General features: G+C 46.7%; 1 protein-coding gene across 4 annotated transcripts in view; it reads left to right on the top strand.

The window, feature by feature from the left end:
• Edar (ectodysplasin-A receptor) overlaps positions 1–18,625 on the top strand; it is a 74,917-nt gene that overhangs the window by 18,227 nt on the left and 38,065 nt on the right. The window contains exon 1 of one of the 4 annotated variants that reach the window (XM_006513204.4): positions 4,151–6,039. The exons of 1 other annotated variant lie outside the window; for it this stretch is intronic. In XM_006513204.4, coding sequence (XP_006513267.1) covers positions 5,992–6,039 — 48 coding nt within the window. In that variant the 5' untranslated portion in view covers positions 4,151–5,991. Of the gene's footprint in view, positions 1–4,150; positions 6,040–18,625 lie in introns of those variants that run through there. 2 more of the 4 variants (XM_006513205.4, XM_006513206.4) reach the window with 2 other exon arrangements.

Below are 18,625 nucleotides of genomic sequence, written 5' to 3'. Positions count from 1 at the left end.
TAATGAGCACTGACTTGAGGTTGAGAGGACCTGGTTTTTCCAGTTTGCAGGAAATGCATCTTTGCCTGCAGGGTCTGTTCTAGAAGGGAAACAGTGAGGCAAAGGAGCCTGAAGCAGGGGAGGGGTCTGTGGACATGAAAGGTCTCCATCTTGGGTTTCCTCTGTGATGTTATAAAACCCCTGCTTCCCTCTTTTCCTGTGCCAAATGCCACACCTCCCCAGCATCAAATGCCAACCTAACCCCCTTGGAGGCCACAGACCTCCCCACCACCACAGCAGTCCCCAGAGAGAAATGGGAAACGCACACACAAGCGTTCAAAGGTGAGGGGAAAGACTCATGCACCCCTGAATCCTGTGGGGTGCAAGAGGGAAAACTCTCAACAGAGCGGCACTCTCCTCTGAACTTCCTTGTTGGCAATTTCCCTGTCCTAGTGAGTCTGAAGACAAGATGTATATTCTCATTAGAGGAGACATTTGGGACCGTTCTTTATCCACACATCCAGATGTACCTCTTCTGACCTGGTGAAATGTTTGGAATAGGGTAATAGTAAATAAAGTATGCTATTAGGAAGTCCTGGGAAGATATACAGGTTGCAGTATTGAAGATAAAGCCTTAGATTACTGAAATTTTTATTTTTCAGTATTAAGCTGAAGTTTATGGAACCTCACTAAATTAATAGGAATGAAGTGATCCTTGTTCTAAAATGCATTGCTAATGTACAGCTTTAGTTTTGTCATGGTGTATGGCTTGTTGAATTTCCCCCAAAAGACTTTGTCTGCTTGTTTGTCTCTCTGCCCTGGTGGAGGTGGGGAGATTTGAACCTAGAGCCTTGCAATCAATGCCAGGCAAGTCTGCTATCACATATTTCCAGCCCTCTCAGTAAGTAACCAAAGACTGCCTTGAAGTCACTTTTTAGCTTAGTAAATCCTTAAACTCACAGGCTTCCCTCCTCCGGGTCCCTAATAGCTGGGCAGCACCTCGCCTGTTCAGATGGTGTTCTGGTTAGGCAGGGCCACCATCTTCATTGCATGAGCAGCGAGCCAGAACTTGGGATCTGGGTCCATGGGAGCTTTCCTGTGGACTACCTTTGCATTCGTTCTTTCTAGAATCTGTTAGCTGCAGTTTCCGATTGTTTGCAGACTTGGTTATTAAACAACGGTTCTCTTTGTCCAAAACTTAACTTCCCTGGTTGCCAGGGGTTTTCTATTCCAAAAGTACCACTTTCCTCTCAGCCCAAATACCTTTTATTTCCCTATGTGTGTCTTTTCTCCAATTTAGGAAAACTCGGCTCCATGTCAATTCCTCTCCATCCCTGCCTGCCATATGATAGGATTTCTTTGAGCATCAGTACAACAAGAATTGGTCTAATAACGGGTAGCCTGGTTGGCTTCTGCCTCCAGCACGATTTATCAGAAAGGGACTCAGAAAGTTCCAGGTCTCACTTCTTCTGGAGCAGACTGAGAGCAATCTTATTGAGACAACTAGATATTTTCAATTAGAGCTCTTGGGGGTGGGTGGGATCTAAAAGACAGCCTTCAGAGACATTCATTGAGGTAACCACCACCCACTGTGCCTGTTTACATACACTTAATTAAACTTCATATAGGAAGTGTATGAAGTTTATACAGTGTCACACGCTTGCTAGCCCAAGTGCAAACAGTTTTTAGCCACATCCCCAATAGGTCTCAACTACCCATTGAGGAAAACCACTTGGGAAGTGACTGGCCTCAGCTGGAATTGGGTTGGGGCAGGGCTGGGCCTGAGAGTATGGATGGGGCTGGGGAGTGAGGCAGGTGCCGATGTTGAGCTGGGGCAGGGGCCGTGTGTGTACCAGACATGGTGCTAGGCTGGGCCGAGCTGAGGTTTGAGTTGGGTACACTACATGGACACTGACTGGGCCTGAGAATGATGTGAGACTGAGCTATGGCAGACATTGGCTGAGCTTGGCCTGAACTAGGGCTCAGGGCAGCTGAACTGGGCTCATTTCCCCTCCTCATCTACTCTGATCTTCATCTCCATGCCTGGGCATCTTTATACCATGTCTGTCTCTGACCGCCCATCTTCTGTTCAGAATATCAGAGTAAAAAGGTCCTGCCTTGCAGGGGATCACAGGGCCAGGTTTTCCCACAAGAACCTCTACCTCAGAGTCACCTGATTGGTCATAATATACCATGGGATCCCCAGAGTCATCCCATGATATGCTCACTCTTCTACATCATACGTTTTATAAAACAAAGTCCTGAAATGTCCTATAGAAACTGTGCAGGATCTTGGGAACATGATGTCCTCATGTGATTGCATGCTGTGATGTTACCACACTGTGACTTTACATGTAAACCCAGTGGTGACAGGGACACGGAGGTAATAAATAAATCATGTCTATAAGCAAATCTACAATGACCACAGATTAACAACTTAACTTTAAAAAAGCGTACTTACAGATTTTTATAATTCGGTTGTTACCAATTTTAGAAGACAACAAAGGATCTTTAAAAGCAAAAGGAATTTCTCTTTCCAATGCTCCTGTGTGCTGCAGTTTTACTAAAGTTGAGGATTATTCGTTATGCTTTTTTGCTCACAAATCTTTCACCTGCCACAGGACTTCCGATAAGACTGGATAATGTGAAATTTTATAACATACTTTGCAATACTAGAATAACTTTATTTTTTATTTTATTTCATGGTCAAATGATCTAAGTTATGAGAATCAGGGTCTTGCAGCGTCCTGAATATTCTAATGAGGGCCATGGAAGGCACAGTGAATAGCCTTTCCCGGCACACAACCCCACCAGATTTTGTTACAATTGATTGATTGCCCATTCAGAAATCCCTATCAGGACCAGCATCCACAGTAGGCACCTCCTCTCCTAGCCTCGCTGGGAAGTTCTTTGGTTGGCTTACAACACAGGTACTTTCCCGAGATCTCTTGTTTGTAGATTGTTAACAAAACCATTGAAGAAAGAGGATCTCTAGATTTGTGATTTTGACCCAGTATCACTCTGCCAAGTACAACCTAGTTCTACATGTGGCCATAAGAAGTGTGTGTGTGTGTGTGTGTGTGTGTGTGTGTGTGTGTGTGATATTGTACCTAGGCAAACATGAGGATGCCATTATGTCAAATGAGGTGGGCCATAGTTGAATAAATTTAGCCACTTAATCCAGTTTCCTTTTGTTTACAGTTCAAGGGTTTGGACGTCAGAACCATGTACTGCCAAGCCTTATCCTCAATCAATGTACAGTTGCCCTCAATCCTGGTTGTTAGCTGGGGTGGGGACATCAGTGTAATGGATATGTCAACAGACACCTAACACCTGTACCCTCACAGGAGGACATTCAGATCAGTAGGGGGACCCTGACCTCCAGTGAGTGGGTCAAGACTAGCATTTTCTTTACAATCCCAGCATTGTAACATGGGTTGAAATGGAGACAGGTTCTCATGTAATAAACATTGGTTTGTAGACCCTAACATTTCCTTCAGCTATATGTGTGCAAGTGTGATGTATGTTTCTGGTTACCATGGCAGCAGATTGGTTGAATTGTCAGTGTTGGAGCAGACACTTGTTGGCTAGTGCTGCCACCAAGCTACCGAATGCCCTACACATACTTGGCCTTAGCAAGCATTCCCTGTGGGAAAGGCTGACCAAATATGGGGCATCTGGAGCCAGTTCCCGGGGTTACACCCAGTCATGACAGCAGGCATGGTGCTGGAGAATAAGCAGTTGACAGCTACATCCTGACTTGCAGAGGATGCGAGATAGACAGAGATACAGAGAAACAAAGAGAGACAGAAACAAAGAGACACAGCTTCTGAGAAAGATAGACAGACAGACACAGAGAGAACAGAGAGAAACAGAGAGACAGAGACTGGGCCTGGCATGGGCTTTTGAAACCTCAAAGCCCACCCTCCCTCCACCCCCAACCCCCAACCCCAGTCCCTACTTCCCCACATCCATGACTTGCTTTCTCCAACAAAGCCACACCTCCTAATCCTTCTAATCCTATGAAAGAGTTCCAATCCCTGGTGACTAAGCATTCAAATAGATGAGCCGATTGGGGATGGGGTGGGGGGGTCATTCTTATTCAAACTACCACATCCAGGCAGTCTTGGCCAGAGGTCCCATGGTATGTAGGTGCCACTGCCTGAAATTTTATGGTTTAGTCTCTTCACCAGAAGGTGACCCTGACCCATCCCTCCCTCCACTTAAGACTCTCATGGCCCTAGCTAGGGGTACGACCAGAGTGCTCCACCATGCCTTGTGTCTCCTACTTTGCACAGTGGCAAGGTCGGATTCTCTCCTGTGACAGAGGCCAGGGTGGTCCAGCAGCCAAGGTCCCAAGCTTGACCTTGAAGCAGCCTTGACAGCATCCCTGGCATTTGGCTTCTCCTGTATCACGAGCCCCTCCCCCCCACACACACACATTCCATTAGGCACTAGTCCAGCATGTTCTTGAAGTCAGGAATTCATGGGAAGCCACAGAGAGCTTGGGTTAGCACTAGTGTTTCCCTGGCTGCTGCCCATATCCCAAGCATGACCTTGGGAGCAGGCACAGCCTCTGCTCTTCACGGCTGGTGACTCAAGTTACCTCTGCCACCAGCTATGGAGCCACTTCAAGAGGACTCATCAAAGGAGGATGATGATGCATGATGCAGCCGGGATCCTGCTCTGACCCTGTGCCTTTTCCCGTGCAGGCAGGACAGCCCACACTCTCCATCCAGCCTTTGAAGTAACTTAGGGCTTCAGTGACCTAGACAACCAGACTCTCACCCTTGAGCATCCTGGGCTGCTGTGTCTTCCCACAGAAGCAGTCCTGTGGGGACCTCAGGACAGAACCCAGCCTCCCAGCTGCAGCAGTGGCTCTTGGCTTTGTGGTTTTACAAGGAGGTGTCGCCATAGCCTCCAGCAACCCTCAGCCCCACCATCCTCCCTCGGGCCCCTGCCCCCAGCAAGCCCTCAGCCCATTTGTCTGTTTTAAGCTTTTCCACTGAAGGAGGGAACAGCTCACGGTTGCTAATGAAAGTGATCCCAATCCCCACGTATTTATCTTAGATTATGGTCGTTAGGAGCTGAAACAGCTCCAGCAGCAGTCTGCGGTTGATGTGAAAACAGGCGAGTCTCAACAATGAGCTTAAGGAAAGGTGTCAGGTATAAATCTCGCCTTCAAACACCAGGGTGCATTCCAAACTTCAGAGACACTTCTTTGAATAAAGACCCACCCCCCACTTTTTTTTCTCAATCCCGCCTTTCTTGTCCTTGGGCCTGGAGCAGGATGAAAGTGCAGGGGTGTGTGCGTTCATTTAGTCTGATAATGAGGGCTAGGCTCGCGGGCATGGTAATTTGGCAGCTTCGGCACTTCCTGTAACTGTTTTAATTTTTTTTTTTTATCCAAAGGCTGCTTAAAGACAAACTTTTTTTTTTTGTTAAACTGCTGGTACTTCATTTTCTGCAGGAACCGTGCAATTAATCTTGTTTATATTAAAGAGGCAGGTTGCCTTTGTCAGCCTTCCTGAGCTATAATTAATGAAGATCAAAAAAAACGTTACAAAGACATAATATTTAGCTTGATGCAGATGAGGCTGGGCAACAGCTGCGTCAATTAGAGGAGTCGAGGGGAAAACAAATACCCTTCAGAACAACTCGGATACACTGAAAGGCAAGGATCTTCGGGATCAGCCCCTCACCCCCCACCCCCTCCGCCAGCCTTCTGTAGTAGGCTGGGTGACAGAGTTTGGACATCAAATGGTTTATAATGCTCCAGCAATTACACCTCAACTGCAGTTGGAAGTACCCGAGGATTCGGCAGCTTAACCTAAGTTTATCCAGGTGTGTGGATGTAGATGAGAGGCTGAGAGCCTAAGTTTTAGAGAAGGAAGCCTGAAAAGAATGGGCGGGACAGAGGACACAAGCCAGCGCAGTCTACCTCGAGCAATCTAGCCTGCTGGGGCACCAAGCAAGCCAGGCCGTCGAGCCCTCTGAAGACAGTCATTAGAAATGAAAACAGTGAATCAGATGAACTCAGTGGATACCTGCCTCACTCCGGTGAGTTCCTAACCCCGTGACTAAGACCTGTGGCTTTCACGGGCAAGTTCAAAAGGGTTGACTCTGCTTTCAAACAGCCGCGCCCGCGCGCAAGGGCTTTGCCCTGTCACAGAGCTGATGGAAAACAGCCACCTAGAGGCCACTAAGGAATCCCATGGGTATAGTTTGCAAACTCGGGGGAAACTGAGACCCAAGGAACTGTAGAGACTGCTCGGTTTGTTAACAAGCTGTCCTCTCTGTTGGGCCTCACAGATTTGAGATCCCAATTACACAAGTTCAGGATGGAGAAGAGGACGGAAAAGGAATAAGAAGTCAAAGGTGTTTGTTTGCTTGTTTGTTTTTAGCATGTTTTAATAGCCCAGAAGATGAAGGTGGCTGAGCCCAATGAAGTTTAACACAGGGAAATTCTACTCAATTAAACAATTACAGAAGTATCTGGGCTCGTGTGTTGGTCTGGCTTCCCAGAACAGATAGAAATCAGAACCTGCCTATCCAGATGATGCAAATTCACTTCAGGTTTTAAATGACGCCCAAGGGTGTCCTTCTCACATCTCACGTTTTAATCGCGTGCCCTTTAGCTCCGTAATTCCTCCTTTCACAGGTTACAGGAAGGATCCTATCCCACAGACAGAGATGTTTGTTGCGACCGTGTAATAGTGAAAAGCAGAACCAATATGAAAGTCGAATATTAGAGAATGAATTGATTTGTTATTCACCAATATAATGACATTCTTTGAACCATTAAAAAGAATGTCATTTAATGGTAACCAAGGCTCTAAGGCAGGGTTTCTCAACCTGTGAGTCGAGACCCCCTTTGGGGGGGGTTTGCATATCAAATATCCTGCATGGCAGATATTTACATTATGATTCATAACAGCAGCAAAATTACAGTTATGAAGTAGCAATGAAAATAATGTTATGATTGAGGGTCACCACACATGAGGCACTGTATTAAGGGGTTTTAGCATTAGGAAGGTTGAGAGCCCCTGCTCCGGGGAATGACAAAGCAAACGACATGCTCTGTATATAAAGCTACCTAATCTTTTCTTAAAATGTATTTGAACAAAGAAAACCCTGAAACAAAATGCATAATGGGGTTGCAATTTTATTTCCTTTTTCGATATTTATTTTCCATTGTTCTACAATTGGAAAATAAATATTATGCTACTGAGCATTTCTTAGCACTCTTATATTCCAGACACTCTGGGCTAGGCTTGAGACAGTGACATTTACTGATGAGATAACCACACACAGATAGGTTAGTCTTCAAGAGCACAGTTACCAAATGACCAAACAAGGACCTCTGTTACTTGTTTTCTTGTGGCACCAGGAAGCCGAGGGGGTGAGAAGCAGATGCTCTATTATTGAGCTGTTGTATTTGTGTTTGAACACTCGCTTCCAGTTGGTGGAACTGTTTGGGAAGGATTAGGAGGTGTGGCATTGTTGGAGGAGTGCGTCAGCTGGGGCCTCTGAAAGGTCATAACTTAGGAAAGAAAATCAGTCCAATTCTTAGGGCTAAAGGCGGTGACTTCAACAGTCCAACCCTGACAGAGAAAGTCAAGGCCTACAGGGTCAACAGAACCTTCCAGTAATTTAACAACTGCCAGAATATAACTCTTGTCTTTAGATTCTCTATAGCATATCTTTATAATGTTATGTACAAGAAAACATTCCAGCTACATGAAGTAGAAAAATGTGACCCCCCCCCTCAAAATAATAATTTTAAAAATAGTTGATAGACACAGTTTAAAGGAAACCCTTGTTGGAAGTAACCAAGACTTGGGAACAGCTGATTTTCAGTATGCGCAAGGATTTAAAGGAAAATCTGAACCCAGTCAGAGAGCAGATGGGGAGCTTCAGCAAAGAAAGTGAGATTCTTTTCTAAAGGAAACTCTAGAACTAAAAAGAAAAGAGCTTAACCCTGTGGAGGTTATAAAGGAGCAGTGAACCAAAGATAGATCAAATGAATGTATCTAAAAAAAACAAAAACAAAACCAAAAAACCCCAGAGGATTAATACCATTTTTATTATGCCCTTCCATTGCTCAGAAACCCATTCTCCCTGCCTTACCCGCTCACTGGAGACAGAATCTATGTATTCAAGGCTGTTTGCAGCTAGTCCTCAAGCTCCTTCTACCTCTACCTCCTAATACCTTGTATGAGGTTCTACCTCGTTCATGTTCTAGTTTGCTTTTCTATTGCATGATGAACACTAAGCTCAAATGAAACTTTGAGAAGAGAAGATTCATGCCATTTTACATTTCGAGGTAACAATTTATCAGAGGGAAGTCAGGGCAGGGACTCGAGGCAAGTGCTGAACAGAAGCCATGAAGGAGCACGGCTTGTGGATCACAGCCCATGCATGACTTGCCCAGCCCACTCTCTTACACAGCCCAGGACCACCTGCCTGGAGGTGGCACTGTCCACAGTGGGCTGGGCCCTCTCATATTAATTACTAATTAAGGAAATGCTCCACAGAGCCGCCTACTGGCCAGTGTGACAAAATGGAATTCCTCAAATAAAGGTCCCCATTCCCGGGTGACTAGTTTGTGACAAGCTGGCATATGAGCAAACTATCCTGAAGCACCTGCTATCTTTTCTTCCTCTCCACACCAGCACCACAGGGAGGCAGCTAGCACTCCTGCTTCTGTGTGGCAGTGTCCCCAGTCCCACTCACCTTTCTACAACCCAGCCTTCTTCATCTCGGCTTTCCATCCGGTCTGGGAGCACAGGAACAGCCGCTGAGTTAGAAAGCACATAACTGTGCTGTGACAGAGCGGTCCTTTGGCTGTTTCTCTCAGTAAAGTTTTGCAAAGATCTTCACGGAATAACCTAGACTTCAGAGGCACTCATGGGCTGGTAAAATGCCAGAGCTTCTAGATTTAGCCCAATATCCTCAGTGTGCATACAGATGAAGAACTTGAAGACCTGGGTGAAGTGTTTTTTCCCATCCTGGTACAGAATTCTTCTTTAAGCCACATTGCTCTGGCCCAGATACCCATACCCATACAAGATCATAAAGAAACCATTACGAAGGATTTGAAACAATGACTTTCAAATACACATTTAAATTTTAATGGGACTAACTCCTCCCCCCTCATCATTTATAGTCCTCTTTGAATAACGTTCAATCTTCTTGAAGTTCACTCCCAGTTATCACGGGAATGACAGATATCCTAGCCTTAAAGGATCTTAGACGTAGATGCTGAGGTACCGGAAATAAGTGTCAGTTCAGCTCTTGGTAACAGCCTACTAAGTTTAGGGTCTTTCTTGACCCTCTACTGGAGGTTGGTCATTGGAGTAAGATGCCACCAAGCTAGACAAAACAGAAGATACTTACTAAGATGATTCAATGAGCAGATGCCATCAACCCCTACAGAATCCTCAGCGTGCTAAGAAACACTTGAGTAGGTGGCTATCAGCCTGGCGAACAAGCACGAGAAATAGATAGCCTATAATAGGTGTGTTGCCTAGATGGCCCCAGAACACACCATTTGTCCTACCAGATGCTCAGATGAAAGTGAGGCATAACAGAAGAGACAGCTGCGTCCCCCGCAAGCAGCTCCTCCAAAGACACACTCTCTACTTGTATCAGCCACAGGCAATTCCTGCTTGTGCAGGGGTGTCAAGGGGGAAGGAAGCTCCAGGGGACATCATTTGCTGAGACTACAGTACAGCCTTACTTTCCCTCTGCCCCCTGGCTCTCCCTGAGCTTTCATCTCCAGCACCAGGTTCATGTCACTAGATGGGGAGCTCCGTCTATGAAGTGGAATGGAGGACCCAGGTGGGGCTGAGGGCAGTGCCCACAGAACGGAGAGTATGGGGAACAGATGAAGTTTTGAGTGAGTGTGTATTGTTAACATGATCATGGGGATGTCAAGGACCCTAAAGCCTCAAGACTCATGGGAATGGCAAGTCCTTCCCCTGGTCAAGTACGGATGTTAACAGTGTGTGCAGAAAGCATCATCCAGAGATTCTTCTTCTTGGATGACTGTAGCCTGACACTGAGCTCTTAACAGGGACTCTGTCCTGAGATGAGCTAACCCATGTCCTCCTTCGGCTGAGGATAATAAACCCACCACCTTGTTCAGCTGTATATAATAAAGCCCTGCATTTCTGGGCTGCTGGTGTATCTCCATCAGAGTGCATAGCCTACCCATCCCAGCTTTTCCTGCACACAAGTTTGTCATCTCTTCACCTCCTACCTCCCCATCTCACCGGTTCCAAAGCCATTGTTCTAGTTAGGGTTCTTGCTGGGATGAGACTCCATAGCCAAAAGCAAATTGGAGAGGAAAGGGTTTATTCACTTCCACATCATAGTCTGTCAACTAAGGAAATGAGAACAGGAACTGAGACAGGTCAGGAACCTAGAGGAAGGAGCTGATGCAGAGGCTATGGGGGGTGCTGCTTACTGGCTTTCTTCCCATGACTTGCTCAGCCTGCTTTCTTATAGAACTTGGAACCACCAGCCCAGGAGTGGCCCCACCCACGATGGGCTCAGCCCTCTCCCATCAATCACTAATTTAAAAAAATACACTATAGCCTTGCCTACAGACCAATCTGACAGTGACATTTTCTCATTTGAGATTTCTTCTTTCCAAATGGCTCTAGTTTATATCAAATAGACATAAAACTAGGCAGTGCTGTCAAGTACTTCTTGATCAGAGAGGTTGGCAAGTGGTCAGTGTTATATACACAGAACAGACTTGGTGCCTCTGTGGCGTGAGGGCAAAGCCATGCCCTGCCTCACCTCTCAGCCACATGGCAGTCACAGGGAGAATTAAACAGTGCTTGTGATTCCTGAATTAACCTGACCCTACCCCCACATACTACTATTTATATGTTTGGTCATTGTAAGAAATAATGATGCTCTGTGGCCTACAATAAGGTCCTGTTGAAACATCCTAAATAAAAAACCGCTCCCAGGACAACTAGTCTACCCAGTGCTGAAGTTTGGTCTATTGTGCCTCACGAATACTCAGGACACTTAGACCAGTCTAAAACTGGATAAAGTCACCTACCACGAAGCCTGCTTTGTGTGGGCGAGAACTCACCATTGGATTTAGTTAGTGGTCACTAAAGTGTGGCTGCAACCGAATGCACGTTGCTTCCTTACCACCATTCTGTCTTAAAGCTGTAAGTTGGCCGCTGGATGAGATGGGTTAGAACACTGTCTGCTCTTCTGAAGGTTCTGATTTCAAATCCCAGCAACCACATGGTGGCTCACAACTATCCAGAATGAGATCTGACACCCTCTTCTGGTGTGTCTGAAGTCAGCTACAGTTACATCTGTATAATAATAAATAAATCTTTGGGCCTGAGCAAGCAGGGCTGACTGGAGCGAGCAGGGTTGACCAGAGTGAGCAGAGGTCCTAAAAATTCAATGCCCAACAACCATATGAAGACTCACAACCATCTGTACAGCTACAGTGTACTCACATATATAAAATGAATAAATAAATCTTTTTTTTAAAAAAGCTGTAAGTTGTAGAAAGAATATGTTTTAGAGGGCTGTGGCTAGATGTGTCCCTAAGTGTTACAGCCATTTCCTGAGGTCAGATATTTTTCAGGTGTCCTCACTCCAAAATCACAGCTGGCAGAAACCAATGTTTGCACAATGACTGCCTGGTGGGCCCTGGTAACACAGCCTGTCTCCACACTCCGGAGATGCAAGGCCTTCGAATCAGACACTGCTTGCTTCATAATTCATAAAATAAGGATGCTGGCTATAGGGAGCGCATGAGACTTTGAGCTGGAAGGGACACAACAGCCTATGGTCAGCTGCCCATGACATCTGCCACTGAACACCATGACAATCTGGGCACTGATAAGTCATGATCTTTGCACATTTGTGGGGTTTGGGAGAAATGAGATCACCCATTTTCCATGCTATCTATGGTCTGAATGAAGTGGCTCTCTGGTAGGCAGTACTGGCTCCTGCTGCCCCAAACCTCACTTCCAAACTCAAGTGACCCATCTAATGGGCAAAAGAAAGAATCCCTGGGCAATTTCTAAGTTTTAAAAAGGTGTTTTTCCATGACCTTACACACAAATCATGCCCTGGTTTGGACTTTGGTTGGCAGCAGGAGATCAAGGCCCATAGCAATCAGAGAGGTACAGACAAGGCTCTGCCAACATAGTCATACAATGAGCCATACAATGGACACAGGTTAGCCAGCCCACATTCTACCACTGACTGAAAAACAACTGTTTCAATTTCTTTCTATCTATCTATCTATCTATCTATCTATCTATCTATCTATCTATCTATCTTTCTTTCTATCTATCTATCTTTTTATCTATCTATCTATCTATCTAACATCTCTGTGAATAATAATCCTTTTTTCTTAAAAATAATTATTTTGTTGCTTTTATTAAAAATGGCCTCTACTAAAAGTTTATAAAAACAGGGTAATAAAATATGAAGAAGACAATAAGGGAGGGGGGCAATTCTAAATCTCCCGTCCAGAAATAACTATCATTATTAACTTGCAGTAGTAGACAATACAGGAATGGTTGCATATGTGAGCAAAGTCCTTGGCCTTTTTCCAGAAAAGAGTTCTGTTACTTCTTCAAGGAATGCAGCATCCTGGAAGAAATGACAAGAACTCCGGGCTTAAAGCTGTTCTCTTCATAGAGCAGTAACTGCCAAAGCCATCTCTCTTGTGCGGTTAAGAATTGCAAGGCAGAGGCTGTGCTCAGTGGCAAACATGATGGCTCAGGACAGATCCCCGGTCTTCCCAGAGCCCCTGCTTCGGGCAGGACCTGGGCTGCTGTAGACATGCTCATGTGTCTGTTGTCCCAGGTGTGTCACCATCCCAAAGAACAGCCCAGACTGCTGTAGACATGCTCATGTGTCTGTTGTCCCAGGTGTGTCACCATCCCAAAGAACAGCCCAGACTTCCCAGTAGCAGGAATCTGGGTGATTCCGTGGAGCCTCTCTGTGTGAAGCAAGGGAGGCTGGGAGTGCCAGGTGGCACTGCCAGGATGCACTCTGAGCACATCGTACCTGGAATGGAGGACTGCCAGGAGGAGGGCTGTGTGTCCTCAAAGAGCACTTGGCAGCACTTGGCGACTCTCCCAGATGGCTGATTCCTCATGCTTGGGGGTTAGCGCGTCCGGCAGCAGGGCAGAGATGTGCAGTGTGACAGATCTCGGTTGGGAATCTCTAGTTTGGTTGAGTCCTGGCAGTGTCAGAAGGAAGCATAGGATAGAACAGTTTCTCACAGCACAGGACCTGTCCCAGGCATGGATGCTTCTGTTTTCTGGCCCCTTACTAAATAGAAGTAGCCAACATGTGTCCTTAAGCCACGGAGCACATGACAAGGTTCCCTTCCCTTTATTCCACTGTGTTCACAGACCATATTTTCTCAATCCATTTGGGACCCACAGTCTTCTTCAATTTTTCAAAAAAAATTAGCTATATTATTTTCCAATCATTTCCCCCTGGAATTCTAGGTAGCTGATGTTTATGGTGCTCAAATAAAGCGAAATTTATTCATACCATCAACCTTTCCCACCGCAGCCCTTTCCAGGATTTTAACGTTAGCAGGTTTCAGGCTTTTAAGTTTTAATTTTATTGTCGTACCAGTATAGTTGAGTCTAAATATGCTGGCATCACTGGAGGGCTCTTGGTGTAGGGATAAATAAACCACAGCGTTCCAACCATGACAGCACTGAAATGCATGTGGAACACCTAATAAACAGCCCTTTATGCATAGCTTGCTTCATTCTTTGGCAGAGCACCCACTAGCCTCTCCCAGGGCCTCTGGAGGAGGGCTCAGCCACACACAGTGTGCTTAGGATGGTCCTCTGTCTCTAGATACGATCCCGCCCCATGCCATCAGAAGGTGAAGTTTCCATGCAAACAGGCAATGCTACACGCATACAGCCACAATTCCCTATGGTTAGACTCCAGGTTGCACTAATAGAAGGCAGACTTTCTTCAATCACCAGACTGGTGTAACATGATAACCAGGGAGCCATGTCACTTTCATCGAGCAACTGCCCAACTTCAGTTAAGGTCAGTTGCTAAGGGCTCCCGAGGCCATCATCTGCACAAGCAGCAGTGAAGATCTCATGGTAAGCCTGGGCAGCCTCTGCCTTGGAGCTGACTCAGTGATGTCCAGAGCATCTGGAACTGGCCCTGCGACCCAGCTCTTTTTCTCAGTGTGATAGGAACTACAGCCCATCTCTCCAAACCCTGAACCTGAGCTGCTCGTGGCTCTGGGCCAATGGCGTTTCCGTCCCTAACACTGCAAGGCTAAGCAGACTAAGCAGGGAGATCCTGTCTGCCATGGGCGTGAGTGTCCCAGACCTTCCTAAAATAGGAAAGGGTCCTATCATCCCTCCCACTGACATATGAATAGCGCTCCCATTAGGTTAGGGGAAACCAAGGCAGTTCCCATGGACGCCGTTGCAGTTGATCTATTTTGACTTTTGGAAGAAAACATCGCTCTTCTGATTCCATGTACACACTGCTGGTCCATCTTCTCAAGTCACTGCTCAGGGCTGTCTCTTATCCATCTTAACCCAGCCCAGTAGTATCCCTAAGGCAGCTGACTGGAGCTGTCTCTCCAGAGTGTGCAGATGCCAGCGTGCAGCCCAGACAGACCCAAATGAACACTTGTGTTCTTGTTATTCAACACACCAGGTCAACGAAATGATGCCACAATCAAGTTCTAACCGGCACATAGCAATTATACAGATTTGTGGAGTGCAGCATGGTATTTAAGTGTGCGCGCGCGCGATAGATCGGGAGATTGGCATGTCTGCCAAGTAGGTCATTTATCATTTCTTTGTATTGGGAACATAACATTTAACTACTAGCTCCCTTAATGCTTGACTAATTGTCATCAGCCATAGCTACATTAGAATCTCTCCCTCCTGTCCCACGACTGCCTTCAAGGCCAGTCTTTGCTCTGAAATTTTTGTGCAGAAGTTAGGGTGGTGTTGGAAGCAAGTTTACCCAAACTTGTGTGTCTGTAAGAACCACTTCCGGGATCTTCCAGGTTAGTTACAGCCTGTATCAGCAGGACAATCCTATTTGTCGGATTTGTTGTTGTTGTTGTTGTTGTTGTTGTTGTTGTTGTTTTGTTTTTGTTTTTGTTTTTGTTTTTGTTTTGTTTTGTTTTGTTTTTTATCAGTGCCTGGACTATAGCCAGTGCCTCATGCATTCTGGGAATTCTCCCCTGAGCTCCAGCCCCAACTCCTTCCGTTCTTTTTCTAAAAAGTGCATTTAATACTTCAACAATGACTTCAACTACTCCACCTTGAAGACAGGTCTAGGGTGGGAAAGAGGATAGAGGGTGATCACGTTACCATCTCCCTCTGTTGCTGAGGGGTTTAGCTAGCTGTATGAGTGGAGCCAGGAGCAGGTTTTACTCCCAACCTCACTGATTGCTGAGCTCTGGAGGATGTGAGCAGTGTCTTGTACTCCATCCTGCAGAGGCCCTGGGGATACCAAGCAGATCAATCTCAGGGGTCCCGGCTGAGCTTTCGAAGTGTCATGGCCTCCCCAGGTCCTTCCTGTTTCTGTACTTGCAAAGAGCACACTCTTTCAAACCGGTGGAACGGGACTCTGATTTTGACAGGAAGGATCCAAATCTTCAAGTTCCTTGCTTCATGTTGGGACTCGAATTTAAGATAGAAAACAAACTGCTCTCTGGAGTACGACACAAAGTGCTATTTATAGTCTGCTCCGTCGGGGTCATCGGGGTGAAGCAGCACCTGCGCTAGGTTATTTCTGTCAGTGGGGGGCAGAAGGGGTGGCCTAGCCCCAAAATTAGGGGGGCATCTACTTATGAAATACAAACCAAATCCTGTCCACTCAAACTTAGAGAGCCTGGGGGCGTGGGTGGCTTTGTGTGGCTGCTATAGAAGGTGATCTTAACACATTATCCCTCTTGACACCTGGAGTGTGAGCCCTTCGTGGGAAGAGTGGTGTCTATGATTGTACCAGGAAGTTAGACTGGCTGATATTGAAAGGGTCAAATTTTTAGAGATCTTCACGGGTCACGGCGTAGGTGGGGGGTGAAGGAGGAGCCTAGCCTCGTCAGCCTCGCTCAGAACACAAGCCCCAAAGCCACCATTGACATTTCCCAGGAAAGGTTGAGAGTGAGCAAGCACATTGATCCTTGTGATTTCTGCGTTTTTCACAAGGTTGCAGAAGATGGGCGTGTGATGAAGCCACGCCCACAGCACTCTGAGCCCGCCCCTTTGTTAACTTGAGCCTCTACACCTCCAGAGCACACACAGCTTTACTTAGCAACCTTGCTCTCTGGCTCTGGGACTTCTACTTTCAAAGCTCTGGAAAACGAGACACACTAAGCAGCTCCCAGCTTGTGCCTCAACAGTCCCCACTGTGTGTAAGACCTGCAGGGCACCTTGGCTTTCCAAAGCATTCCTGATACTGTATCTGCAGAGAATGGTCTCCCCATATACACACACCTCTGCTCTTCCATAGACTCTGCAGGGCGAGCAAGTACCCCTGTGGCTGTGCTGGATGGTAGAGATAGAGGTCTGTGTGTGGCACAGCATCTGCCAATAACCTGTGTGCTCCATATCACATGGATGCCTGAGGGTGTCCAGGGAAGTTCTCTCTGGCGCTGCCGTCCCCTCTGTGAACACATCTGTGGTGTAGCCCTTTAGCCTAATCCCCTATTCACTAAGTGACTTAGTGCGTTACTGGGCCTCCTTGGATGCCTAATTTATTTCCTAAGCTGGAGGAGGCTTTCAGGACCAAGATCCCAGCACACAGGGACAAAGGCCACATACAAGCTGCTGCCGCTGCTCTGAGTCCATGCATAAATGATCCGGCAGACTTTGTTGCGGGTGACTATATACAATAGCCAACCGGCAGTTGTTTTCAACACTTCCTTGAGGTGACTCTGAGAAGGTCATCGGCTGTGATGGCGCTAAGCAAACGTTATTGTGCTTTAAGCCATTGCTTCTCTACCTTCCTAACACTACGACCCTTTAATATAGCTCCTCACGTTGTGGATGCCCCAGCTATAAAGTTACTTCAGTGCTACTTCATAACTGTAATTTCGCTACTGTTGTGAATTGTAATATAAATATCTGATATTCAGGATATCTGATATGTGACCCACAATGGGGCAGCGAAAACCACTGCTTTAACCTGGGCAGGCTCCCGATTGCCACGTACACAGCTAGCTGGGAAGAGGCTATGTATTTCATTGCTGGCTTTTGTGAATTTGTATATTTGTCTCCCTGGCCAGTGAGACAAGACAGCCACAGGTCCCCTGGAAACTTCGTGAAACGTGAAAGCAGTTTGGAAACCTAGTGTCTCCCAGCTCACCTGTGAACTGGAAGGAAGGCTGCAACCTGTGTGTGTTGTGTGCTGGAAGAGTCCAAAAAGACATAGGGCAAAAGCTCGGTGTCCTCCTTTTGAAACCTGTCGCCTACATCAAGCAGACAGCAGGAGATCCAGGAAACAACCAGAAACCAATTTTTTAAAACATAGGCTTAACAAAAAGAAATCAAATAGGCAAATGAAAAGCTGTTCTCATCCTTTAATGTGACAGTGTGGTGAGGACCACCTGTGATCCCTGCACTTGGGAAGCAGAGTCAGGGGGATTGCAGATTCAAGCCTGTTTCCATTTCTAATGACAAACACTGGTTATCAACAGCTAGGGCAGGGCAGGAGGCAGGAAATGACAGAGAGAAGGGACGATGGGCGCTTTGTCCAGGACTGTGAAATCTATGCAGGCACAAATGGTCAACATTGCTTCCTGGATACAGAAATTGTATGGTTTTATTATGAGTGCCTCCTAAAACAAATGCACGTTAAAGACTAATACAGTCAGCAATATGAATAGAAAGCCCAGGCCATTCATAAGCAGAGTGAGACATTGGGGCTTCCAGAGCCCTGTGGGCTCCGAGAACAGCTCCCACTGTGGTGCACCGTTTTCCTGACGGCCTTGCTGGCCCTGATCCCAGCCCTTTCTTGGCTGGTCTGTCAAAGTGTGGGATGGCATCTGGCTCTGTGCTAAATGAAGTTGACATTAGACTTTGGTGCCTAGGACCAGTACTGAAGCTGATGACTGCTCTTGGGTCCCATTTAAGGCTCAGATACTCCCACTGGACTGACTTGGGCACTCGGGAGCCCCTCAGCGTCCTGTCTACAGTCCTGCTCCCAAGATGACTTCAGAGGGCAAGGAGGCCGACAGGGATGTGGGACACAGTGGGGGTCGTCACACTGATGACGTGTACACCGTGCCCGGCGCTCTGCACATCCTTGGCCTGCCTTCACCTGCCCTGTCCATGGGAGAGCAGACTAATTTACCCATTGAACAGTCTTAGGGCCAAGAGCCTTCTGAGATGCCTTAACGTCACAGCCCACTGCAGCTCCACCCTCTAGCCCTACTGTCAGGTCATGGTCTTATTTGTCCGACCTGCTTTTGGACTGTGGTCATATGCCTACCAAGCTGTGCGCCAGACAGGCCTTCTCTCTCCACAGCATGACTAACACCAGCTTCCTGCTCCCTAGTAGAGCCCTCTGAGAGATAGCTGGTGTCATGGGGACAGGGCAAGCGGAGCACATGGCTTTCCAAGTTCCTAAAGCC

The sequence above is a fragment of the Mus musculus genome, chromosome 10 (genome assembly GCF_000001635.26).
Source record: "Mus musculus strain C57BL/6J chromosome 10, GRCm38.p6 C57BL/6J".
In the NCBI taxonomy this organism is placed as follows: domain Eukaryota; kingdom Metazoa; phylum Chordata; class Mammalia; order Rodentia; family Muridae; genus Mus; species Mus musculus.
This window is presented reverse-complemented; position numbering and strand designations above follow the sequence as displayed.